This window comes from Hyla sarda, chromosome 6 (assembly GCF_029499605.1).
Source record: "Hyla sarda isolate aHylSar1 chromosome 6, aHylSar1.hap1, whole genome shotgun sequence".
In the NCBI taxonomy this organism is placed as follows: Eukaryota; Metazoa; Chordata; class Amphibia; order Anura; family Hylidae; genus Hyla; species Hyla sarda.
Window position 1 is genome coordinate 201,451,816 of NC_079194.1, and position 27,052 is coordinate 201,478,867.

Below are 27,052 nucleotides of genomic sequence, written 5' to 3' on the forward strand. Positions count from 1 at the left end.
ATCGGCAATTGCTTTTGCCCTTGCAAGTGTAGCCATGTTATAGCCTCTTTTTCTAAGTCTCATGGTAATATAATTACTGGCTTGATCATAATGTATTTTATTTGATGAGGCTTTCTTGGCCCTGATGTACTCTCCGATTGGAAGGTTTTTAGTAGTATGTTTGGGGTGACCACTGCGGGCATGGAGAATACTATTGCCCGCCGTGGGTTTTCGATACATCATGGTGTCAATGAGATGTGTTACACCATTTCCAATCAGGGTTACATCAAGAAAATTAATCTGACATTTTTCAGTGTGAATGGTAAAGCACAAATTCATAGAATTGTCATAAAAAAGCCAAAAAGTCTTTCTTGTTCTCCCCCAACCCCTGGCATATCAGGAGGAGGTCATTAATATATCTCCCATACCATATGATGTTATGAAGGAATGGATTAATATCAGCATACAGACGACCTTCCTCCCAATACGCCATGTAAAGATTGGCTAGGCACGGGGAGAACTTAGCCCCCATTGGGCAACCGGTGATTTGAAAAAAGAGCAAACCATTGAAGGTGAAGAAATTATATCTTAACAGAAAAACCAGAACCTCAATAATGTACTCTTTCAGACATGCACTGTACTCAGTGTACTTTTCAAGATGGTAACGTACCGCCACTGCTGCTCGGTCATGGGGTATGCAGCTGTGTAGAGATGTCATATCACAGGACACCCACTCATAGCTGCTGTGCCACTCAATCTGAGATACAGCGTTAAGAAGGGATTTGGTATCCTTGATGTGACTCAATGACCTACAGACTAAGGGCTGCAACATATGATCTAATCAGTTGCCCAGGCATTCCAGGAGTGAATCTATCCCCGCAACTATGGGGCGAAGGGGAGGTGGAAAGGTATTCTTGTGAGTTTTGGGTAGGGCATGGAAGACAGGAATTTTAGGAAAATCGGGACATAAATATTCTTGTTGTTTTTTAGTGAGAATATTCAAAATGTGTCCTTCCTCCAAAAGTTGTGTCAACTTAGATTTGGATTTGATCTGTTGGGTTGGGTCAGAAGCAACTCTCTTATATGTGAATTGATCGTCCAACATTAGCATCACTAGTTTCTCATAGAGGGATTTGTCTAATACAACACCAGAGCCCCCTTTGTCAGCTTGTCTAATATAAATATAGGGGTTTTCTTTCAGGTCCTTGAGTGCTTTCTGTTCTGTTTTATTAAAGTTACAAGGTAGCCCTGGTGTAGCCTCTTCTAGATTCTTAAGATCTCTTTCAACTCTACGTTGATACACGTCCATGACATCAGCTCTTGAATTTATTGGATGAAATGTATTATTCGATGTAGGGAAGATGTTTTTTGTTGATATAATATCTTCCATAATATCCATGGATAATGTTTGGAGATCAATAAGGTTTAGGCAAGTTGTTTGATTATTAAATGTAGTGTGGAGTGGCATGACAGTCTGTCCTGCACTATTTAGAATTTCAGGTTTTATGCTTCTATCATTGGATTCTTCTGACTCCATATTAAGAAAGTGCTTTCTGACTGTTAATGTCCGTATAAATTTATTTACGTCTCTAATGGTCTGATAAAGATAAAATGTATTAAGTGGCACAAAACTTAAGCCCTTTTCCAAGACCCGCACCTGTTCTTCGGTTATAATGCATGCTGAAAGATTGATAACAGTAAATTGAGTCGAAACATCTATCACTGATTTTTCCTGTATCGGGTTCGCATGCCGTCTATGTTTGCACCCCGCTCTATGTTTTCGGGTTCTGGCTTTCTTGGTTTGTATTTTCTCTTTTTCTTCCCGGCTCGACCCATCTCGTTTTTTGAAGCCGCATTGTGAGTAGAAGGACCTTGTTGACACCGCGATGAAGAGGGAGTTTTGCGAGACATGTCTCCCCTTTGCCTATGTCCATCATAGTTACGTTCATCATCAGACCCTTCTGTACATTAATCTGTTGTATCATTGTCTGATAAAGAAAAAGTGAAATTTTTTCGGGTTGCAGACTCGAAGTGTTGGTTATAATGTTTTAAAATAGATCTAGGTTTTCTGTCTTTTCTTTGCCATGTATACACCATATTATTCGCATAGTCATTTGTATCCCTTGTGAATTTAGTTATTTTGATGTCAGCAATAGTATCCTCTAGTTTTGGGAGATGATCCTCCATTTGTGTCTGTAATAACATTAATTCCTGTGATCCCGTGTATTTTTCCAATAAGATTGTAGTTTGATTAATGTTATCCTCAAGTTCAGTAATTTTTTGTTGTTCACACTCAATAAGTAGATTCATAAGCTCTGCAGAGCATTTGTCCAAAATGCTATTCCATTTATTGGTAAAGATATCATTGAACACTGTAGTAGAACGTTTACGGATTCTGAGTCCTCTGGGAATCATGTTTTTACTCAAGTATTGAGTGAGGGTGGTGGCGTCCCACCACACCCTCAATTGTTGGGTTTTAAGGTGCTGTAGCTCTTTCATAGGAGATTTTAGATCCGATGTTTGTTCAAGTTGTTGATTACCAGAAAAAATGTTGGCTACACGTGTTCGTCTATTGGGATCATTAGACAATGCCACATTTTGGGAGGCAGACAAGTTCATAGTTTCAATCATGTCATCCATTATAAAAATGCAGACAAAAAAATATGTATAACTCCAATAGCACAAAAGATGTATGTGCGTAAAATTAATTATGTGGTGTTTTCCGTATTTTATGTCACTTAATAAGCAAATACAGCGGAAGCACGATCATATAAGCGGTATCACAAAGGAATAAAGAAGGAGGGGTAATAGATCAGCTCGCCGACTCTTCATCCATGAAGACACCACATATATGATCCAGGAGCACGGATGCAGGGGACCGCACTCCCCCGGTAGTAACAGAAAGAATGTAGAAGATGGGTCCAGCTCCTGATAGAGGGAATGTCCAATAAAACTTAACGTTTAATAGTGCATATTAAAAAAAGAGAGTTACAGCCACTGTGAGTGGCAAATGACATGTCACCCTTAAAAAGTAGATGAAACGCCGATGCGTTTCGAGCATAAGCTCTTAGTCATGGCACTGACACCATGCCACACAGGGACTTATATACTGACTGGCAGGTATCAAAGCCCATAGTGTGAGAAAATTACTCCGCCTTCCAAGGGGAAATTACGTATAGTGCTGGAGACAAGGTGTGCAGGGGGTTCAATTACAGAGCCTTATACACCAGAAGAATCCAAAAGGATCTGAAATTAACCCATTGAAACCAGCCGGTAACATCACATAATGACACACGCATACACATGTAACAAATTCAGTGCATATAGTGACGGATATATAGCCATATACAGCGCGCTGCCGAATCAGCACACCGTAACATCTATATTGCATAAGAAGCCGTCATGCACCACGATGTAAAAATATCTCTAATGGTCCGACAGTACACAAAACGTCTGAACAGTGCGGGTGTGCAATGAATATCGTATATTCCTTTATGTGTTATGTTTACTACTCTAGTGACAATTTTCAATAGATTTTTGAGCAGGGATGCTCCTGTATACACACGAATATGGAGGCTGTTATATGTTAACATTTTGGGTACATGCATTTTGCGAGGTCTGTTCACACATGGAATATGGATTTTTTTTAATCTACTGGGGTTTACCTTATGGCTTTATTGCTATTGCTATTTATAATGTCAGCCTTATCATTATTTATTTATTTTTATTATTCTTTATCTATATAGTTCATTCTTACCCTGACAAGACCTTTATTTATGCCCCTTGTTTTGGTTATATTTATAAATTGAGGACCATTAGAGATATTTTTACATCGTGGTGCATGACGGCTTCTTATGCAATATAGATGTTACGGTGTGCCGATTCGGCAGCGCGCTGTATATGGCTATATGTCCGTCACTGTATGCACTGAATTTGTTACATGTGTATGCGTGTGTCATTATGTGATGTTACCGGCTGGTTTCAATGGGTTAATTTCAGATACCTTTGGATTCTTTGGGCGTGTATGGCTCTCTAATTGAACCACCTGCACACCTTGTCTCCAGCACAATACGTCATTTCCCCTTGGGAGGCGGAGTAATTTTCTCACACTATGGGCTTTGATACCTGCCAGTCAGTATATAAGTCCCTGTGTGGCATGGTGTCAGTGCCATGACTAAGATCTTATGCTCGAAACGCGTTGGCGTTTCACCTACTTTTTAAGGGTGACATGTCACTTGCCACTCACAGTGGCTGTAACTCTCTTTTTTAATATGCACTATTAAACGTTAAGTTTTATTGGACATTCCCTCTACCAGGAGCTGGATCCATCTTCTACATTCTTTCTGTTACTACCGGGGAAGTGCGGTCCGCTGCATCCGTGCTCCTGGATCATATATGTGGTGTCTTCATGCATGAAGAGTCGGTGAGTTGATCTTTTACCCCTCCTTCTTTATACCTAAGGTCTGGTTTTATAGCCTATGCAGTTCATCATCTTCTGCTTCAATTCCTGACTATCATCATTATCATCACTGGCTTGTTCCATCATCCATTTATCATTGTTCATCTTGTGACTGTCTGATTTTCATACATTTCTCCTCTACTGTATATCTTGGGGGTATCTGGACACTAGGAGCCACTATAAGTGCCCAAGATTGGTTATAGTAGAGACTAGGGATGTCCCGATAACGATACTAGTATCGGTATCGGGGGCCGATACTCGGCATTTGCATGGTAGCTGGGACTCGTTTAATGTCCCCGATACCATGTCCTATACCTGCTGCTGTGCGGCCACTGTCCCGTTCTCCGCTGTCCCGTTCTCCGCTGTCCCATTCTCCCGATCGCATCATTGCGTCCTATGGAGGAGCATGTGACATACACGTCACTCCTCCTCCCCTGCGCCCAGCGTAATGCTACGGAGAAAGCAGAGTGACGTGAATGTCACATGCTCCTCCATAGGACGCCATGATGCGATCAGGAGAACAGGACAGCGGAGCGGCAACACCCGAGGACAGCCGCAGGTGAGTGCTGTCTATATAAGGGGGGGGGGGGGGGCTGCTGTCTATAAGAGGGGGCTGCTGTCTATAAGGGGGGCTGCTGTCTATAAGGGGGGGCTGCTGTCTATAAGGGGGGGGGCTGCTGTCTATAAGGGGCTGGCCTGCTCCCTACAAGGGGGTGCCCACTGTCTACAAGGGGGGGGCTGCTGTCTGTAAGGGGGACAAGAGGGAGCACTGTCTACAAGGGGGGGGGTCCTGTTGTCTACAAGTGAGACATGGGGGGCGCTGCCTACAAGGGGGGGCCTGTTGTCTACAAGTGGGACACGGGGGGTGCTGTCTTCAAGGGGGACAAGAGGGGGTGCTGTCTACAAGGGGGGCCTTTTGTCTACAAGGGGGAAATGGTGGGGCGCTGTCTACAAGGTGGACAAGAGGGGTCCCTGTCTACAAGGGGGGCCTGTCTACAAGAGGGGACTGCGGTCTTCAGGGGTGGGGCTGCGGTCTACAGGGGGGCTGCGGTCTACAGGGGGACTGCTACTTATGTCTGCAACTATCTATACTACCTACAAGTGGATACTCCCTACTATTATAGGCAATCTTACAGCAGAGTCACCTGCACTGACTTCAATTTATATGTAGACAGTGCAGGTGACCCGGTTTCTACCACTGCTCACCATGTGAACATCAGCCCAAACGCTCCGGAGACATCGTTCTCGCCGCCAATGCAAATTCCCTGTTCTGTCCAATGGAGAAGAGATAAATCTTGTCCCATTCTACAGCAGTCATTTCAATTCTAAACAACAAGGGGCCCACATATCATACGGTAAGCAGTGCCAGAAACCGGGTCACCCTGGTGTCAGATTCCCTTTAAAATAAAAGTACTCGTACTTGGTATCGACGAGTACTAGAATTAAAGTATCGCTTCTCGTACTCGGTCTTAAAAAAATGGTATCGGGACATCCCTAGTAGAGACCCCACTATATAATCATGTGCATGCTGTAAATTATAGCAGTTAAAATTAGACTACCAATTAGACTACCGTAATTACCCTCCATATTCATCCCATTGCTGGTCTTTTGGTTATTTACCTTTATTCATGCTCAAGCCAAATGTTAGGTTGCACTTCTGAATGTCAAAAGGGAACTTGTATAGGTCAAGAGCACATGTGGTCACCACGTTCAAAGTTTTAACCCTCCGTATTGTGCCATTATAATACAACTGCATATAAAGCACATCAATAGAGTCATCCTCTGTTCTGTTGAAAATACAAAAAAAAAAACTTTTTAAATGATAGGTTTACTAAGACTAGTGTATTGCACCCAGTGATAGCAGTCAGATAATCTAACTCAAGCCCAATGCCTTAACTGCCTTGTGAAGCGTAAAGTTACCTTTCCCTTATTTACAGGATAGGGGATAAGTGTCTCATCGGAGGCGGTCCAACCACTGAGACCCCCTCAATCTCCTTATCGTGCTCCAGATCTCTGAGAGGAGAGACCCCCTCAATCTCCTTAAGGTGCTCCAGCTCTCTGAGAGGAGAGCATGCTGGGGACAATAAGCGCTCCATTAATTTCTATGTGGGCACCGGAGATGCTCGAGTACAGCACTCGGGTCTCTTTGGTGCTCCCATGGAGAATGAATGGAGCAAGTGCTGTCCCCAGCATGCATTCCTCTCACAGATTCATGGCCCATTTAAGAGATCTCGGGGGTCCCAGCGGTCGAACCCCTTGTGATAAGACACTTATCTCCTATCCTGTGGATAGGGGAGAAGTTACTTTTTGCTTCACAACCCCCTTAACTACTGGGCTATCCAGGTTTACCTATAAGATACCCAACCTTAGTGTTCTCGACCTTGGTTCAGACAGAATTGATAAAAATTGGACTTCTCTAGAAGGAGATCTATTTTTCAGATTATCGCCATAAAGAATTACTGCCTTGAAAAAATGTACATATAGAGAGTATTGTATCTGATTGCAACATGCTGAGAAACATTGATGCCGACATTTATCATTGTCTTTAGACTGTTTTTTGTGTCTACAAAAGGGCGCCAGCAGGGTTTTATTTGCGCCTTTTTTGCGCCTTTTGGTTTACACATTTCTGCTGATTTTGAGTTGTAATCCACTGATTTTGGCATTACACAAGATATGGAAGGGTTTTATGAACTGCGCCTTTTTGTGAAAAGGCACAAAAAAAGGTACAAAGCCACTGAAAAGTCTCCAAAACTACACCAGCCCAAACTTAGCTTAGCTTTTTGATGTATGTGAAGAGAGAAACTTCAGAAAATTTATCAAATGCTCTTTGACCATTTAATTTGGTGCTCCTACACATTACCAGCACACAAAAAAGGTGTAGAAAAATGCTTCACTTACACCTACAATGATAAATGCTGGCCTGTGTGTTTTCTTTTTAATAGTTAGAGGGGTTGTCCAGGAGTATGTTCTGCGTAAGACATACTCACCAAACCTGATCTCCCACAGCTCATGGTCTGATGTCATCTGGTCCTATCTCATCACCGCTTATTCCTGAGCTGTCTCAGTAAAAACTGCCCAGTATTGTCCCAGCTTAGTCAGTGATTGGCTGAGTGAGAAGTTCCTGTTAATGAATGTGTGACAAATGGGAACCAGATGACATCAGACCAGAAACCGTGGGGGATTTAAGTAGGCAAGTATTATGGTATTTGTCTTTTTATTTATGTACCTAGTGCCTGAATGGGCTGAAGGGCCCAATTTGCCACATAAGTTTTTTATGATAATTGCACAATAATATTTTAATAACCAGGGGTACTGTTATAATATAGATATGGAGTCACTGCACAGAACAAGACAGTAAAGATGTAGAAATTTTTACAACAGTTACACCAGCTATGTCTCTGCCCCATATACTCAACAGTTACACCAGCTATGTCTCTGTCCCATATACTTTTGTAGGATCAATTAATTTTAGCTAATAAATACTGCAAATTTCCCATTTTTTGACTTACATTTCCAATATGTTGATGTCAGGGACCCAGACTGAGCCCTCAGGTATGAGGATACAGTTTATACCACAAAACTCCTCTGGATCCCACGATAAAAACTGGTTTTCCCAAATCTGTTTAAATAGAAAAAAAAATCAATATTTTGTAAAGTACTGATCACAAAGGAACCCAGATTTGTCTACGACCAATTTAATAGAAACAGATAAACCCAGAGAACCTAAGTCCCAGGCCACGAAGGTACCATTAACGGACTAACTAAAACTTAGCTTTTAATGAATAAACGTAACTAAAAAGGTCAATTAATGATTATTAAAATTAGCGTCTGTTGTCCTCTATATAATAATTAACCGGTCACCACAATAGAGGGAGCTATCTCTCTTCTGATAACCAATTTAGATGGTAGGGCCTACAGGCTCTTCTACCCTGTTGATGGAAATCAGTGAGTGGTGCATACACTGTTTGTGGAACTTGTAAGTTCTTCCACCTTATAATTGAGTGTAGAGGCGTTATGCCGTAGACTATTACCACTCTCTGCTGGTGAAACCTACAGGCTATTTCCCCTTTAAAAGTGTATACAGATGAGTAGTACTACAGGCTATCATCGCTGTCTACTGGTGGGGCCAACATGCTCTCCACTTTTCTAACAGGTATAGATTAGAATTGCCCTAAAGTAGTATCAGCTCCCTATTGGGGGGACCTACAGTCTCTTCCACCGAGATGATAGCAACCCACTAAGTTAATGTTACAATAAAAGTGGAATAGACGCGATTAGTAACATGTTATTTGCTCCACTCTACATGTTTCTGTGTCACCACACCGTCTTCAGGAGAAAATTGAGGCAAATCACCTACCATGTTCTCCAAATGAATATTTATGGGATACCATCCACTCTGTCATCATGCTGCACCGTGTATACACCAATCACTCCCCTGCATCAGTCTGTTGTCACAGAAACCAATCCTATCATTGGTCAGTATCCAGTCATATTCTTCAAAGAACCGGCCAGAGCCTTACCTCATATCCTGTTATGTCATCAAGATGCATCGGCAAGTGAAATTGCGAGAAATATGTGGATCCCGCGACTTTGTTAATCTCGCACATGGCCGCGGACTTAGACTGTGGGACTATCCATTATCACTTACACTGCAGAGCACTCACTCACACTACATGATGTTCTAATTCATAAGAGCACTATGAGAAGATATATTTAACACCAATGAAATAATGATTTATTAATTACTATCACTTAGATATAGATCAGTTACTATTATATGACCGATGTTAACTATTTCATTATGACAATAAAGCCACTTATTGAAGCATAATCATGATTGCTAAGTCTTACTTTCATAGATATTATTATGATGTTTTTAGCATATTAATGTATACCATAAGTGATAGTTAGATAATATGCCTTAGTGTATGAATTATGGAGATTAGCTATGAATTCTCCATTATATAGCACCAAAGTTATCTATATATATATATATATATATATATATATATATATAATATCCAAGACATATATAGCAATATCCATGATTAAGGTTTCCTAGCTACATGGTCATTATTTCTACGTCTAAAGACATTCGTACACGTCATAGGTAATATATGAATGATAAGTATTCACTATGAATTCTTCAATGTGTAATGAATAGAATACAGAATAAGTATCATTAATATTCATATGTGGAATACTATGACAACCTAACGACGGATACTGCAGGTAAATAGCTGTGATGACCAGAGGAAGATATCCCTAATAAAACTATAAATTCTAGGTAGGTAGAAAGAAATGAATTAACCTTAAATTAACATACACAGTAATTTAATAAGAAGAAAATATTATCCTTAAAGAAAGGCGGTGAACGAAAAACGCTCATTCAGGCCTGAGGGAGCCATAAATTTTAATCAATGAATCCAATGTGCTTCTTCTTTTAATAACAAAGTGTCCATATTGCCCCTCCTTGGGCCCAGTTTCAGTTGGCACAAACCAATAAAGTGAATGACTTTTACATCACTATTGTGTGCTAGGTGCTTGTGACGGGCAATTGTAGTGTCTGCCCGTGTCCGGACTGTACTTAAATGTTGACGGCTGGGTCGTTTTGACCATATATACCTTGGGACAATTACATATGGCTATGTATATAATATTTTTGCTGTTACAGTTGATAAATTGTCCAATATGGTAAGTATGTGAGTCAATGGGAATTGTAAATGATTTAGTTTTGATAATGGTGGGACAAAAACTACAGTGACCAGATGGTCTCTGCGGTAACCAGGTCTCCTCTCTTTCTTCTTCTTCCAAATGGCTAGGAACCAAATAATCTTTTAAGTTTCGTCCTCTCCGATAGGTCACATTTGGTTTCTCATTCAAGACATCAGATAGACCCTTTTCCATAGTAAATGCCAATTGCGCCGTAAAATTCCCATCATCCGATGGGTATAACCATCAAAGGTTCCTATACAGCGTATGATCTTCGAATCTTCCTTTGGTCTCGCGTTAACCAGTAGAGTTGTCACGATTCGGCTTACGGGTTGTGGATCCGCTGTGTCAGCGAGGGATTGGCGTGGACCGTGCTAGTGGACCGGTTCTAAGAGGCTACTGGTTTTCACCAGAGCCCGCCGCAAAGCGGGATGGTCTTGCTGCGGCAGTAGCAACCAGGTCGTATCCACTAGCAACGGCTCAACCTCGCTGACTGCTGAGAAGGCGTGGGACAGAAGGACTAGGCAGAGGCAAGGTCAGACGTAGCAGAAGGTCGGGGGCAGGCGGCAAGGTTCGTAGTCAGGATGGATAGCAGAAGTTCAGGTACACAGGCTTTGGACACACTAAACGCTTTCACTGGCACAAGGCAACAAGATCCGGCAAGGGAGTGCAAGGGAGGAGATCAGATATAGCCAGGGAGCAGATGGAAGCCAATTAAGCTAATTGGGCCAGGCACCAATCATTGGTGCACTGGCCCTTTAAGTCTCAGAGAGCTGGCGCGCGCGCGCCCTAGAGAGCGGAGCCGCGCGCGCCAGCACATGACAGCAGGGGACCGGGACGGGTAAGTGACCTGGGATGCGATTCGCGAGCGGGCGCGTCCCGCTGTGCGAATCGCATCCCCGACGGCCATGACAGTGCAGCGCTCCCGGTCAGCGGGACTGACCGGGGCGCTGCAGGGAGAAAGACGCCGTGAGCGCTCCGGGGAGGAGCGGGGACCCGGAGCGCTAGGCGTAACAGTACCCCCCCCTTAGGTCTCCCCTTTTTTTTGTCCGGTAACTGCCTCCCCTGGGATGAGGACACCGGGAAAGAATGGAGGGTTTCCTCAACGGCAGGCAGTACAGCAGGAGTGGGAATGGGGAGGGAGGGCAGAGGGTGAAGCTTGGCACGGGGCAGGGAGACACAAGGACGGGAGCCATGAGGAGGCACAGAGGCTTGCCTGACGGGACTGGGAGGGGGGGAAAGGCACTTCCTGTGGCAGGCAGAGTCCCAGTTCCTGATCTCCCCGGTGGTCCAATCAAGGGTGGGAGAATGAAGCCGGAGCCATGGCAGACCGAGGAGGACCTCAGAGGTACAGCCAGGGAGAACGAAGAGCTCAATCCTCTCGAGGTGGGGTCCAATAGACATCAGGAGGGGTTCTGTGCGGTAACGCACGGTGCAGTCCAATCTGGCTCCGTTGACCGCGGAAATGTAGAGCGGCTTGACGAGACGGGTCACCGGGAAGCTGAATTTATTCACAAAGGACTCCAAAATAAAATTCCCAGAGGCACCAGAGTCCAAGCAGGCCACGGCTGAGAGGGAGGAGTTGGCTGAAGGAGAAATCCGCACGGGCACCGTGAGACGTGGAGAAGCAGACTTAGAACCAAGAGACGCCACACCCACGTGAGCTGGGTGCGTGCGTGCGTTTCCCAGACGTGGAGGACGGATAGGGCAATCCACCAAGAAATGCTCAGTACTGGCACAGTACAGACAAAGATTTTCTTCTCTTCGGCGATTCCTCTCTTCCTGGGTCAGGCGAGACCGATCCACTTGCATGGCCTCCTCGGCGGGAGGCCCAGGCGTAGACTGCAAAGGATGCTGTGGGAGAGGTGCCCAGAGATCTAAGTCTTTTTCCTGGCGGAGCTCTTGGTGTCGCTCAGAAAAACGCATGTCAATGCGGGTAGCCAAATGGATGAGTTCTTGGAGGTTGGTAGGAATCTCTCGTGCGGCCAGCACGACTGGATAGGCCTTTTTTAAAGGTCGCGCAGAGAGCCTCGTTATTCCATGATAACTCGGAAGCAAGAGTACGAAATTGGATGGCGTACTCGCCCACTGAAGAATTACCCTGGACCAGGTTCAACAGGGCAGTCTCGGCAGAAGAAGCTCGGGCTGGCTCCTCGAAGACACTCCGGACTTCAGCGAAGAAGGACTGGACTGTGGCTGTGCCAGGATCATTGCGGTCCCAGAGCGGTGTGGCCCAAGACAAGGCCTTTCCTGAAAGAAGGCTTACTACGAACGCCACCTTAGACCTTTCTGTAGGAAACAAGTCCGACAACATCTCCATATGCAGGGAACACTGAGACAAAAATCCACGGCAGAGTTTAGAGTCCCCATCAAATTTGTCCGGCAGGGACAAGCGGAGGCTAGGATTGGCCACTCGCTGCGGAGGAGGTGCAGGAGCTGGCGGAGGAGATGGTTGCTGCTGTAGCAGAGGCAGAAGTTGCTGTAACATGGCGGTCAACTGCGACAGCTGCTGTCCTTGTTGGGCAATCTGCTGCGATTGCTGAGCGACCACCGTGGGAAGGTCAGCGAGACTTGGCAGCGGCACCTCAGCGGGATCCATGGCCAGATCTACTGTCACGATTCGGCTTACGGGTTGTGGATCCGCTGTGTCAGCGAGGGATTGGCGTGGACCGTGCTAGTGGACCGGTTCTAAGAGGCTACTGGTTTTCACCAGAGCCCGCCGCAAAGCGGGATGGTCTTGCTGCGGCAGTAGCAACCAGGTCGTATCCACTAGCAACGGCTCAACCTCGCTGACTGCTGAGAAGGCGTGGGACAGAAGGACTAGGCAGAGGCAAGGTCAGACGTAGCAGAAGGTCGGGGGCAGGCGGCAAGGTTCGTAGTCAGGATGGATAGCAGAAGTTCAGGTACACAGGCTTTGGACACACTAAACGCTTTCACTGGCACAAGGCAACAAGATCCGGCAAGGGAGTGCAAGGGAGGAGATCAGATATAGCCAGGGAGCAGATGGAAGCCAATTAAGCTAATTGGGCCAGGCACCAATCATTGGTGCACTGGCCCTTTAAGTCTCAGAGAGCTGGCGCGCGCGCGCCCTAGAGAGCGGAGCCGCGCGCGCCAGCACATGACAGCAGGGGACCGGGACGGGTAAGTGACCTGGGATGCGATTCGCGAGCGGGCGCGTCCCGCTGTGCGAATCGCATCCCCGACGGCCATGACAGTGCAGCGCTCCCGGTCAGCGGGACTGACCGGGGCGCTGCGGGGAGAAAGACGCCGTGAGCGCTCCGGGGAGGAGCGGGGACCCGGAGCGCTAGGCGTAACAAGAGTTCTTCTGTCACTCTATGTGGCTCGATTAAAGGCCTTTTTTTAGATGTTTTCGTGGGTAGTCACATTGTTTGAACCTTCTGTAACGATCTCTATACTCACTAAGAAACTGTTCCTTTGTCGAGCAGTTCCTACGCGCGCATAAATACTGCCCAACTGGTATACTGCTCTTAAAGGACATCTGTAGTGCTCTGAAATTTATCCCCTATCCGAAGGATAGGGGATAAGTTTTAGATCGCGGGGGGTCCGAGCGCTGGGGCCCCCCGCGATCTCCTGTACGGGGCCACGGCAATGTACAGGAAAGGGGGCATTCCGTCCCTGCATGACGTGGCAGCCAGCACACCTCTCTATGTATCTCTATGGAATTCATGGAGGGGCGTACCGGCTGCCGTGTCATGCGGGGACGGAACGCCCCCTTTCCTGTACATTGCCGCGGCCCCATACAGGAGATCGCGGGGGCCCCAGCGTTCGGACCCCCCGCGATCTAAAACGTATCCACAATTTGGAGATCACTGTGTGGTGGTTTCTAAAGCGTGGCCCTCTAAATCGTACATGCTGGGAGTTGTAGCTTTGCAAGAACAGCAAAAGGCTGTCTCATCATGCTGGGAGTTGTAGTTGCATACCTCAAGCTGTTGTATAACTACATCTCCCAGAGTGCCCTTTGGCGATCAGTACATGCTGGGAGTTGTAGTTTTGCAACACCTGGAGGTTTGCCCCCCATGTGAATGTACAGGGTACATTCACCCGTGGGGGGGGGGGGGGGGAGGTTGCAGTGAGTTTCCTGCTTCAAGTTTGAGCTGTGGCAAAGTTTCTGCCGCGGCGCAAACCCCTAGTGGGAAACTCACCGTAAACCTCCGTCAGTGTGAGTGTACCCTAAAAACACTGCACTACACTAACACATAATAAAGGATAAAACACTACATACACCCCCTTACACTTACCCCCCAATAAAAATGAAAAACCTATCGCACGGCAGTGTTTCCAGAACGGAGCCTCCAGCTGTTGCAAAACAACAACTCCCAACATTTCCGGACAGTCACTGACTGTCCAGGCATGCTGGGAAACAGCTGGAGAAACCCTGTTTGGGAAATACTGGCATAGACTACCCCTATGTCCACCCCTATGCAATCCCTAATTTAGTCCTCAAATGGGCATGGTGCTCTCTCACTGCAGAGCCCTATCATATTTCAATGAAACAGTTTAGGGCCACATACGGGGTATTTCCTTTAATTAGGAGCAATTGCATTACAAATTTTGGGGGGACTTTTTTAACTTTTACCCCTTATAAAAAATGGAAAAGTTGAGGTCTACACCAGCCTGTTAGTGTAAAAAAAATAATAATAATTTACACTAACATGCTGGTGTTGCCCATGCTTTTTATTTTCACAAGAGGTAAAAGGGGGGAAAAAAATAAAAAATTTGTAACACAATTTCTCCTGAGTACGGAAATACGACATATGTGGGTGTAAAATGCTCTGCAGGCATACAACATGGCTCAGGAGTGAGAGCACACTATGTACATTTGAGGCCTAAATTGGTGTTTTGCACAGGGGTTGCTGATTTTACAGCGGTTCTGACATAAAGGCAAAAAAAAATAACCACATGTGACCCCATTTTGGAAACTAGGGCTTTAACACCCTACAGGTGTTTGATGATTTTTTGATAAAGTTGGATGGGAAAATGAAAAAATATTTTTTTAACAAAAATGCTGGTGTTACCCTAAATTTTTCATTTTCACAAGGGAAAATAGGAAAAAAGCCCCCCAAAATTTGTAAACCATTTCTTCTGAGTAAGAACATACCCCATATGTTGATGTACAGTGCTCTGCGGGCGAACTTCTCAGAAGAGAAGGAGCGCTATTGGGTTTTTTGAGAGAAAACTTGTCCGGAATTGAAGGCCACGTGTGTTTACAAAGCCCCCATAGTGCCAGGACAATGGACCCCCCACACATGACCCCATTTAGGAAACTACACCCCTCACATAATGTATTAAGGGGTACAGTAAGCATTTACGTCCCACAGGTGTCTGACAGATTTTTGGAACAGTGGTCCGTGGAAATGAAAGATTTAATATTTCATTTGCACAGCCCACTGTTCCAAAGATCTGTCAAACACCAGTAGGGTGTAAATGCTCACTGCACCCTTTATTAAATTCTGTGAGAGGTGTAGTTTTTAAAATATGGATCACTTGTGGGGGGGGGGTCCACTGTTCTGGCACCACGGGGACTTTGTAACTGCACAAGGCCCCGACTTCTATTCCAACCAAATTCTTTCTCTAAAAGCTCAATGGCGCTATTTCTCTTCTGAGCATTGTAGTGCACCAGCAGAGCACTTGATGTCCACACATGGGGTATTTCCAGGGGATTACAAATTTTGGGGGGCATTTTCTCCTATTATGCCTTGTAAAAATGTAAAATTTGGGGAAAAACTGCATTTTAGTGAAAAAAAAATTTCATTTACACATCCGACTTTAACAAAAAGTCGACAAACATCTGTGGGGTGTTAAGGCTCACTGTACCCCTTGTTATGTTCCTTGAGGGGTGTAGTTTCCAAAATAGTATGCTAGTGGGATCTTTTTTTTTTTTGCTGTTCTGGCATTATAGGGGCTTCCTAAATGGGACAAGTCCCCCAATAACCATTTCAAAAAAACTCACTCTCCAAAATCCCATTGTCGCTCCTTCCCTTCTGAGCCCTCTAGTGCACCCACAGAGCACTTCACATGCACATATGAGGTATTTCCTTAGGGTGATTTATCTCCTTTTAAAACTGGGTCTACAAGAACATTTGAGTGTAAAAAATGAATATTTAGAATTTTCTCCTTCACTTTGCTGCTATTCCTGTGAAACACCTAAAGGATTAACGCACTTACTGAATGTCATTTTGAATACTTTGAGGGGTGCAGTTTTTATAGTGGGGTCATTTATGGGGCATTTCTAATATGAAGGCCCCTCAAAACTGAACTGGTCCCTGGAAAATTCAAATTTTGTGAAAAATTGGAAAATTGCTGCTGAGCTTTGAAGCCCTTTGATGTCTTCCAAAAGTAAAAACATGTCAACTTTATGATGCCAACATAAAGTAGACATATTGTATATGTGAATCAATATATAATTTATTTGGGATGTCCATTTTCCTTATAAGCAGAGAGTTTCAAAGTAAAAAAAAAATACAACATTTTAAAAATTTTCATCAAATTTGGGATTTTTTCACCAAGAAATGATGCAAGTATCAACAAAAATTTACCACTACCATAAAGTAGAATATGTCACAAAATAACAGTCTCGGAATCAGAATGAAAAGTAAAAGCATCCCAGAGTTATCAATGCTTAAAGTGACAGTGGTCAGATTTACAAAAAAGGGCTGCGTCTTTAAGGAGAAAATGAGCTGCGTCCTTAAGGGGTTAAAGCGATAAATGGTGCTTCAAATGTAGTCTTGCCTCTCTTATTGTCCAAAACGAGTTCATGTAATGTATGTCTTGCCAATTCCTCACGCTGAAGTAATAATCTAGTATCATTATTCGCCTGTCCGTGCCACTTATGTAGGGCTAACTTTCTCGTGAATAAGTTGATGTCCTTTATCAAGTTAAAGCAGTCAAATTTGGGTACCAGAGTAAAGGACAATACTTTTCATGAGAAGTGACACTTCTCGTTCTCCCAGTACTCGTGACCACAAATTAAAAATTTGCAATTTGTCTCCATTACGGGGATCACCAGAGTTATATGAGGATATTGTCTCACTAACGGATAAGGCTTCATCCGCTATAAACTCTTGTTCCCATTTATTGTTTGTCAATTCACTAGCAAAAACCCCTTGATCAGGAGAGGATGACAAAGATCTACATTCATGTTGGACCTGGGAAGGAGGGTAGTCCCATTCCTAAAAAAAACGGATGTTATCATAGTTGAAATAAGTTCTTGAAAAGTCATGGGGACTGACATCTGTCCCGGATTTAATGTTTGAGAATGGGATGATGTATTGTTTTGTGAAAATTGAGAGAAAATTGGGGCTATATTCTGTCTTGTATTTGGTTGTGATGTTGTCACTGTAGCCATAGGCGGTAAAGCAGTATATTGCGAGGCTATTGAGATACCCTCAGAGTGTCACTGCAAAATGGGACCCATAGAATTTTGACATGTCGATGGTGTGTTGGAGGGAGTGGTTGTTCTCTAGTGATAGGGAGCTCTCTTGGCTTGTTGCTGACAAGGCTTATATGTTTTATTCTTTCTTTTAAATGTTGGACGTTGACGTCTGTTACGTCTTGTATGTATTTACAATGTTTCTTCTCTTTAATTTCATTGTTAATCTGATCAATATGTCTTTGTAATTTGTTCTCAAGATTACTGCATTCTGAGTGCCCAACAAAAGACTGAATATCTTCTATCTGTTTCTCTAGTTGTGTATTAATTGAGATGAGATACTGCTTTTCGTATCCCAACAGGTACTCTATCATTCGTAGGGCGTTTTCAGTAGTGGGAGTTTCCACCAACAGTGGGTGATGATAACCAGTAGGCACCACTCACTGATTTCCATCAACAGGGTAGAAGAGCCTTTAGGCCCTACTAACTAAATAGGTTATCAGTAGAGAGATAGCTCCCTCTATTGTGGTGACCGGTTGATCCTAATAATTATTATATAGAGGACAACAGACGCTAATTTTATGAATCACTAATTCACCTTTTTAGTTATGTTTATTCATTAAAAGCTAAGTTTTAGTTAGTCCCATAATGGGACCTTTGTGCCCTGGACTTAGGTTCTTGGGGTTTATGTGTTTCTTTTGTAGAGTAATATACGGTAATATCCTGTAAAAACTAAAACAGTAGAGCTCCTCATAAAGTCATAAACTGACATAAAGGTAGCCAAGTCTTCTCAAATTTGTCAGTCCGCTCTTGTTCCTCAGCAATGCTCTTCACCATTCTCTTAGACTCCTGAAGTTTTGCAATCCAGTCAGTTTGTGTTCTCAGTTTTAACTAAAACTTAAAGGGGTACTCTGCTGGAAAACATTTTTTATTAAATTTTTTTAATCAACTGGTGCGGGGAAAGTTAAACAGATTTGCAAATTACTACTATTTAAAAATCGTAATCCTTCCAGTACTTATCAGCTGCTATATGATCCACAGGAAGTTCTTTTCTTTTTGAATTTCCTCTCTGTCTGACCACAGTGCTCTCTGCTGACACCTCTGCCCATTTTAGAAACTGTCCAGAGTAGGAGCAAATCCCCATAGCAAACCTCTCCTGCTCTGGACAGTTCCTGACATGGACAAAAGTGCTCTCTGCTGACACCTCTGCCCATTTTAGGAACTGTCCAGAGTAGGAGCAAATCACCATAGCAAACCTCTCCTGCTCTGGACAGTTCCTGACAGGGACAGAAGTGTCAGAAGAGATCACTGTGGTCAGACAGAAAGGAAAATAACTTCTTCTGTAGTATACAGCAGCTGATACGTACTGGAAGAATTAATATATTTAAAAAGAAGTGATTTACAAATCTATTTTTTTTTCAGCGGAGTACCCCTTTAACTAACCTTGTAGAAAAGTTTAGAATGATTGTGAAGAACGGGCCACCGATATCTGACAGGTTGTTGGATTTACAACTGCGGTCCCCAGCGGCGGGACCCCTGCGATCCCTGCGATCATACATCTTATCCCCTATCCAAAGGATAGGGATAAGGGGGGTGATTCATCAACATCAGCATATGGTAGAGCTTTTTTTTACCCCTTTCTGATGCGTGTATTTGTCATTTAGCTGCGCAAAATGTACTAAACTTGCGCACGGGTCTCTGTGAATCATGTGCAGTAATAGAATCCAGCCCATCTCAGCTCTTGAAAAAAATAGAAGGCAGACTTGTACGTGTGCTCGGAGCTGGTGTATATTTGCGCAAAAAATGACACTTGCGTATTAGTAAATTCATGTCTACAGGAAAAACGGCTCTACGGTACACCTGAATGGTGACATCTTTAGAAAAAGTTCCACCAAAAAAGACGCACAAAAAGAACGCAGGAAATATCCTTGCGCAAGATTTTGCACAAGAAAATACAGCTAAAATTACTCTATATAGATTGATGAATCCCCCCCCCAAGATGTACATAGACGGAATACCCCTTTAAACATTAGTAAAGTAAATGTAAAGTAAATATAGCCAAATTGTTATATCACACACAGAAAGAAGAAAGAAAATAACTCTTTTTTTTCTATTCTTAGATCATCCCTTTATTACCCTCCATATGAACCAGAATAGAACAAGAGCAACCTGTTCAGTTTAACGTGAGATAGTAGAGCTTTGTGTTCAGTGTAGAACAAAATGTTAGCTGATCCCCTTTGTCATCATGAATATTAGGCATAGCACTTCTCACTACTTTTCTGCAGGCTATTTACTCAGTAAAGTCTTACAGCAATAAAAAAACATCTTACCATTTCGAGATCCATCAAAGTTGTCATAATCTGCAGCTTTTCATCCTGCAAGACAATTGTTATACCAGTTGTTTAACTGTGAGATGTTTGGGCTGCATGCTTCTCTAACTTGTCACTAACTTTATTCAAATTGTGTAGAACATCCAGAACACATCAGTCCTTCACATTACAGACATTTTCTGATATTCTTACATATATTTCCTTTCGGAGTATTAACAAACCAAAGCACATTAAGGAGTCTGAATAGAAGGCTGATAGTTCCCTACTGTCCCATTGGGTCTTTACTCTCCCCCAATCAACTCCTTGGGCCAAACAGTAAGCAGCTATCTATTTTCCTAAAACACAATTGGAACACAGCCTTCCAGCACTTTCTGGGCATTGTTATCTGCTCCCCCCCCCCCCCCCCCCCCCCCAGATAAAAGTATCCAGAGGACTGTGTCGGATCTGAGGACAACATCAATGTCTGTCACTTTTCCCCCCCCAGTAATATTGTGTTTACTGTTTTCATTTCAATAATAGTTTTTTCCCTCATGTTAATTTTTAATTCATTTTACATACAGTCTTAGAAGTGAACCATCTGATAGACGGCATCGATTACTAAGCTGAGGCTTAGTGTTAGCCCATAGAACATTCAGGATTGCGGGGGGCGTGGCTTGGCGCCGACTAAGATGGCCGTGTGCTGAAGGTGCTCCTGCTCCATGGGCTTCTCTGTACCTCCGTCTGCATTTCCTGACTTAAGCCAGCTTCTTTCCCAAATCCCAACTAAGGCGGACTTCCGCTCCCTTATCACTAAAGTTACAGAAGCTTGTCGGGCAGAGATCTCTTCTATGCGCCGAGATGTCCAGCATGTTTCGGACCGAGTGGATGGCTTAGAGGATGCCCATGATCATACTATGGCATATATTGCACAGCTGCATTCTACTATTGCCTCGCAGAAGGACTTTCTTGGAGACCTACATGCTCTTGTTGAAGATCTTGACAATAGAGGGAAGCATAATAATATCAGGGTGAAGGGTTTGCCGGAGGCCACCCGCGAGGAAGACCTTTTTGTCACCCTGGAAGCCATCTTTAACCTTATCCTTGGCGAGTCCCCCTCCCATAAGATTAAACTGGACATAGCTCATAAGGCGCTGCTACAGGCAATCCACGTGATGTCATCTGTTGCGTGCATGACTTCCAAGTTAAGGAGGCCATCATGGCTAAAGCCAGATCCCTGAGAAATTTTTGACTTTGATGGAGCTCCAATCCAACTTTATCAAGATTTGTCCTGGCTGACCCTCAGGAAACGACACCTGCTTCAACCCTTCCTGGAAGTCCTTCGTTCTCTCCATGTGCCGTATAGATGGACCTTTCCGTTTGGGCTGCACTTTCGTAGGGATTGACGCTCCGCTGTTCTGCACTCGTTTTCTGACCTCCAAGCTTTCTGTACCACCTTGGAACTGCCAGTCCCTGAGCTGGTGGACTGGGACCTGATGTCTCCTCCACCTCCCCTGCCTCTGGTTTGGCAACCTGTTTGGACCCGTCGGTCTGGATCCCAGAGGAAATCCCCCTCCCCGGCCACGGGGGCTCCCCATCGGGCTCCTCCCTGAGATGTTCACTGGACCTCTATTGCTGGGAGATTTCTCCTCTGTGTGGCCTACTGTTCTTCCTGGATGTTCCTGTTACTAATGTATTATTGCATTTATTGGTCATCTAGGGTTTTTTGTGTTGCTTACTCTTTTGCTATGGCCTTGGAGTAGGATGCTTGCCTTTCTGGCGGTTGTTTTTTGTTGGCATTCTTCCATATCTCCTCTCGAGGCCATAGCAATGGTCTGCCCATGCTTTAGTCCATGGTCCACTCCAGTGGTCTTGGCCTCCGCATTGGCTCATCGATCAATGGTTCTCTCATTTGTTTGGTATTGTTTTTTGTAGTCTTGTTGTCTGTTGTTTACCTTCTTGTTCCCTTTCTCCTTTTCTCTTTTTCTGGTTTTAGGTTGCTTCTCCTTGCCTCTTCTATCCGAGACCTGGGCTTCGTGGCTGCAGACTTACCGTTTTGCTAAGACCCTTCGGGACTATTTTCTTCATAAGCTCCTTTGTTTTCTTTACCATCCACCATGGTTATGTGTGTCTCCTTGAATGTGAAAGGATTGAACTCCCCCTCTAAGAGGCGTTTGCTACAAAGGGAGCTGGTTGTGCTGCGTGCTAACCTAGCCTTCCTTCAGGAGACACACTTTGACCGTTCTGGATCCTTTCAAATTCTTAGCCATCTCTTCCCACAAGCGTACAAGCGTTACTGATAGGAAAAACGGCTGGCTGGCAATTTTAGTGTCCAGGTTTTGCCCCTTACAAGTCTCTTCCTCCTTCCTTGACCCTCAGGGGCATTGTGTAGTGGCAGAGGGGACACTGAGTGGGGTTCCACTCTTACTCTGTAATATTTATACCCGAACACGTCTTAAATCCCCTTCTTGCGTAAAGAGTGCTGGCCAGACTTCACAAATACCCCTCCTCTGCCTGACTGTTGAGGGGGGGACTTTAATCTGATCATTACTCCTTCTCTTGATCGTCAATCTCTCTCTGCTGCTCCCCCTGCTCCCTCCCGATTGCGCTTAGCCTCCCTTTTTCGGCGGGTCATACGTGCCTCTTCGCTGTATGATTTATGGCGGATAAACCACCCGACTGAGCACTCTTTTAGCTTTTATCCCCACCCTCACAAGCTACATACACGCATAGACTACTTCTTTGGTAACCTCCCTATGGTCCGCATGCTCTCTGCCTCCTCCATGGAGCCCATCTCTTGGTCTGATCACTGCCCCGTTCTCAATCCCCCTCTGCTTTGAAAGACTCTTTTGGTACTCTTCATCACCACCCTGCTGATATCTCCCTTCTCTTTGTTGACTATTGTACCAAACTTTAGTCGCTTCCTTCTCAGCTCCCGACCGATCTGGTGGAACGAGCAGCTACTCTTGATTCTTATCTCTCCAGATGCTGCCTGGCCACTCTGTTGGGGCTGATCGGGAGATTCTCAATGCACCTATCACAGAGGAAGAAGGTTCTCAAATCCCTACCTGCTGGTCAAGACGGCTTCATGCACCTATACTATAAGACTTTTTCCTCTGTCCTTGTGCCTAAGCTTGTCCCCCTTTTCAATTCTTCCGTGGGGGGGGGGGGGGGGGGAGGCGAGCCCGCAGTCCTTTTTACACTCTTTGATTACCTTGATACCTAAACCTGGTAAGGATCCACATGATTGCTCTAGATACCGACCTGTTGCCCTTCTTAACTCGGACATGAAACTGTTCTCTAAGGTGTTGGCGGTTAGACTTTGTGCCTTTCTCCCCTCCCTTGTCCATAAGGATCAGGTTGGGTTTATCCCCTGCCGTCAGGACAGAGACAACACCCGGAGGGTAATAGATCTTGTGGACTTGGGCAATTGGAGATCTGAGCAGGCACTGCTCCTTAGCTTAGATGCTGAAAAGGCATTTGATAGACTGGGGTGGCCATTTCTATTTGCCACCCTCCAGAAATTTGGTATTACGGGTAATTTTTTGACTGCACTGCGGGGACTCTACTCCTCTCCCACTGCTTTTCTCAAACTTCCTCAGGCTCCATCACCAACTTTCCCCTTGTCCAGTGGCACCTGTCTGGGCTGTCCGCTGTCCCCTCTGTTTTTTTTGCCCTCTGCATAGAACCTCTGGCTGCCATGATTAGGGGGAACCTGGCATCTCTTTGTATTACAGTATTAGAAGTAGAGCAGGAAAAAACCCTCAGGTATGGCGCTGCAGACTCTTGTAGACAGATGAGGCGGATGCCAAAGGTAATAGGAAAGTCCTCAGCAGGACATTTTATTAAAAAAACAATAAAATGGACAAGATTACGCGTTTCGGGAGGATCCCTCCCTTCCTCAGATCAGGATAAGGACAGTACAACAATAGCAGGTTTATATAGCCCAAAAATGGGCGCCAAAAACACATGGGAGGAGTAACAATCCAAACTTGAAAATCAAAGTACAGGAACAGAAACAGCACTTACATATAATATACAGTATGAATATACATTAGGAAGCAATACAATTACAACTTGTGGTAATATAAGGTCAGGTTATGTGTTGGACCAAGACTAGCAACTGCTGGAGAATCGCAGTGGGCCGGAAGCTGTCAGCCGCATCATGTGAACAGTGTAAACAAGGCACTTCCTGTGTGAGAAGCACGTCAATAGCAGTGAGCTCTGAAGCCGGGCTGGTTGCCCTGGACGCGTTGCTATGCTAGGAGGTCACATGGTCAGCTCTCTACCAATCAGCTCTGAATGTGGTTTCTCCTTACTTGTGAAGGCTGTGAGGATCGTACTGGCAGAGGACACTGACAGGCTCCTATTCAGTGTAAGCTGTGCGATCATTATCTATATGCAAATAGTGCTGTCAGGGGATACTAGCTGCCTGGTCAGTGTGGGCTGTGAGCACTGTGTATAATAGGATTGCACTGTCAGGGGATACTGACAGTCTCTTAGACACTTCAGGCTATGTGAATCCTGTGAGGATCGCACTGTTAGGGGATAAGCAGGCATGAGAGGGAGACAAGATGTTTATAGAGAACTATACAGGGATATTAGTCTCTTAATCAGTGCAGAGAAGAAGTAAGCACTGCCTGTATAGTGATCACATTGTAAGGGGGAGACTCACATTGTCATAGGTAAAGATGAAGGTGATATGTAAAAGAGGACATGCTGGTGTGGTATTATGATGTGTAACAGCATGGTATAGTATAACCAGGTATTAACTGATAACAAGATTACTATTTTAGTCATGATCGGACCATGTTAGGTATGTGGTATTGATAGGAACTTGTGTAGTGATAACATATGGAGTGATATGCTGTGTCTTAAGGGCCATAATAGGTATATAACCCTATATCAACCATTGGTGTATAATGGATCAGAACACCCTATGTAAACAGTACACTCTTTGTAACCTAGTAAAAATATAAATATGTGCATAGCATTAAGAAATATAAATATGTGCATGGCGTTAAGAAATATGAATATGTGCATGGCGTTAAGAAATATAAATATGTGCATGGCGTTAAGAAATATGAATATGTGCATGGCGTAAAAAATATATGTATATAAATGGGTCTAGGTACTATAAAACATGTAGTAATGAAAACACATGCATAAATACATATGCACACATGCACATATATACACATATGCATATATACACATATACACATACACATACACCCATCTACACACATGCGTAAACATATACAAAACCATATAGGGAATAATGGTTTCAACTGCATATGCATGGGGAAGTTGTAAAACAGAAGAATAAAGTAAGAGCAGGAGTGAATTATCTGATGACAAGGTGATGGCCTTATTTATAGGGAGCATTCTATCATCTCATTAAGACCTGTGGGCACCAATGTTTGGAGTTTGTATATCCAGTAATTTTCTCGTTTACGTAAGGTATTAAACCTATGTGGAATGTCCCTGGATATACTTTCTATTGGGGTAATTGAAATAACATTGAAGTTTTGACCATGCTGTTCAGTTATATGCCGGGAGACACTATGGAGGAGAAAACCATTGGTGGCGTTGTTCCTATGTTTTGTGATTCTTTCCCGTAGACACCTAATGGTTCTCCCCACATATTGTAGACCACATTGGCAATCCAGAAGATACACCACATATTGGGAGGAGCAGTTCAGCAAGGTTTTAATCTGGAATGTTTCTCCCGTGATTTTAGAGGTGAAAGTTTTGGCACGGTGGTGGAGATTTGCACAACATTTGCAGCGATTATGCCCGCATCTATAAGCGCCTGTGGTGGTGAGGAAATTCACAGGTTGTTGATTGTGAGTTTTTAATCTGCTGGGAGCTATAATATTACGGAGTGTTTTACCTCTCCTGAATGTGACACCTGGTTTTTGGGGGAGAGTGTCTCGTAGAAAGGGGTCATTCATTACAATTGGCCAGTGTTTGTGTAAAATGTCTTTAATGTGTTTGTGCTCTCTAGAAAAAGTGGTTATGAAATTTATAGACCAATCTTTCTCATTGCTCGGGGTCAATTTTCCTTTGGACAAGCATTCTTGTTGTGATAGAGTGCTAGCCCTCTTAAAAGAAGAATCCACAATGGCCTTTGGGTATTTTTTAGCCCTAAACCTTTTTCTTAGAATGTCACTCTGTTCTTCAAAATCATTGAGGTTAGAACAATTTCGTCTAATACGTTTAAATTGCCCATAAGGCACATTTATGAGCCATTTTTTAAAATGTGAACTAGTAAAATCAAGATAGCTGTTACTATCTACTTTTTTAAAAAAGGTTTTAGTATTCAAAGCTCCTAGGCCATTGTGGAAAACAACAACATCTAAAAACTCAGCATTATCATTAAAAGCATTATGTGTGAAATGAAGGCCCCAGTTGTTACAGTTAAGATATGTTAAAAATTCATCTAATAAAACAGTGGAACCATTCCAAATAAAAAATATATCATCAATAAAACGTTTAAAATAAACACAGTGTCGAAATAGATGGTTTGGATAAACAAAAGTCTCCTCAAATAAGCCCACAAAAAGATTAGCGAAGCTGGGTGCCACGCGTGACCCCATTGCGGTGCCGGTATGCTGAGCATAAATACATTTCTGGAATTCAAAGTAATTGTGTGTTAAAACGTAGCGAAGACCTTTTTGAATAAAATCGCGCTGAGCCTGTGGGAGTTCTGGGTCATTGTTTAGAAAATGAGCCACAGCATTAATCCCCAGGTCGTGGTCTATCACCGTGTACAAGGAAGTGATATCCATTGTAACCAAGAGGTATTCTGTCTTCCATTCTACTGCTAAAATGGAGGAAATAAAATCTGTAGTATCTTTGAGGTAGGAGGTCAATTTTAAAACGTATTTATGCAACAGCAGGTCTAAATAATGTGACAAATTGGAAGACACAGAGCCTATCCCAGATACAATAGGGCGCCCTGGTGGATTTTCGGTATTTTTATGAACCTTTGGTAAGTAATAAAAAATAGGTAAAGATGGTTCATGTATAAGAATAAAATCTTTTTCAGATTTATTCAGGACGCCCGTCTGAAAACCTTCATTAACCAATGTTTTCAATTCATCAGTGTATTTCTTAGTCGGGTCTGTAGGCAACGTTTTATAAAATTTGGGATCGGTAAGGAGTCTGTTAGCTTCCTTGATATAATCTTCTGTGTTTAAA

The 27,052-nt window shown here is 43.8% G+C and overlaps 1 protein-coding gene across 1 annotated transcript in view; it reads right to left on the reverse strand.

Annotated features, from left to right (window-relative positions):
• Positions 1-27,052, reverse strand: part of LOC130277479 (5-hydroxytryptamine receptor 3A-like) — a 74,879-nt gene that overhangs the window by 18,305 nt on the left and 29,522 nt on the right. Inside the window, exons 3-5 of the mRNA XM_056528153.1 lie at positions 19,871-19,915; positions 7,948-8,057; positions 6,059-6,225 (exon numbers count right to left, since the gene is read on the reverse strand). Coding sequence (XP_056384128.1) covers positions 6,059-6,225; positions 7,948-8,057; positions 19,871-19,915 — 322 coding nt within the window. The remainder of the gene's footprint in view (positions 1-6,058; positions 6,226-7,947; positions 8,058-19,870; positions 19,916-27,052) is intronic.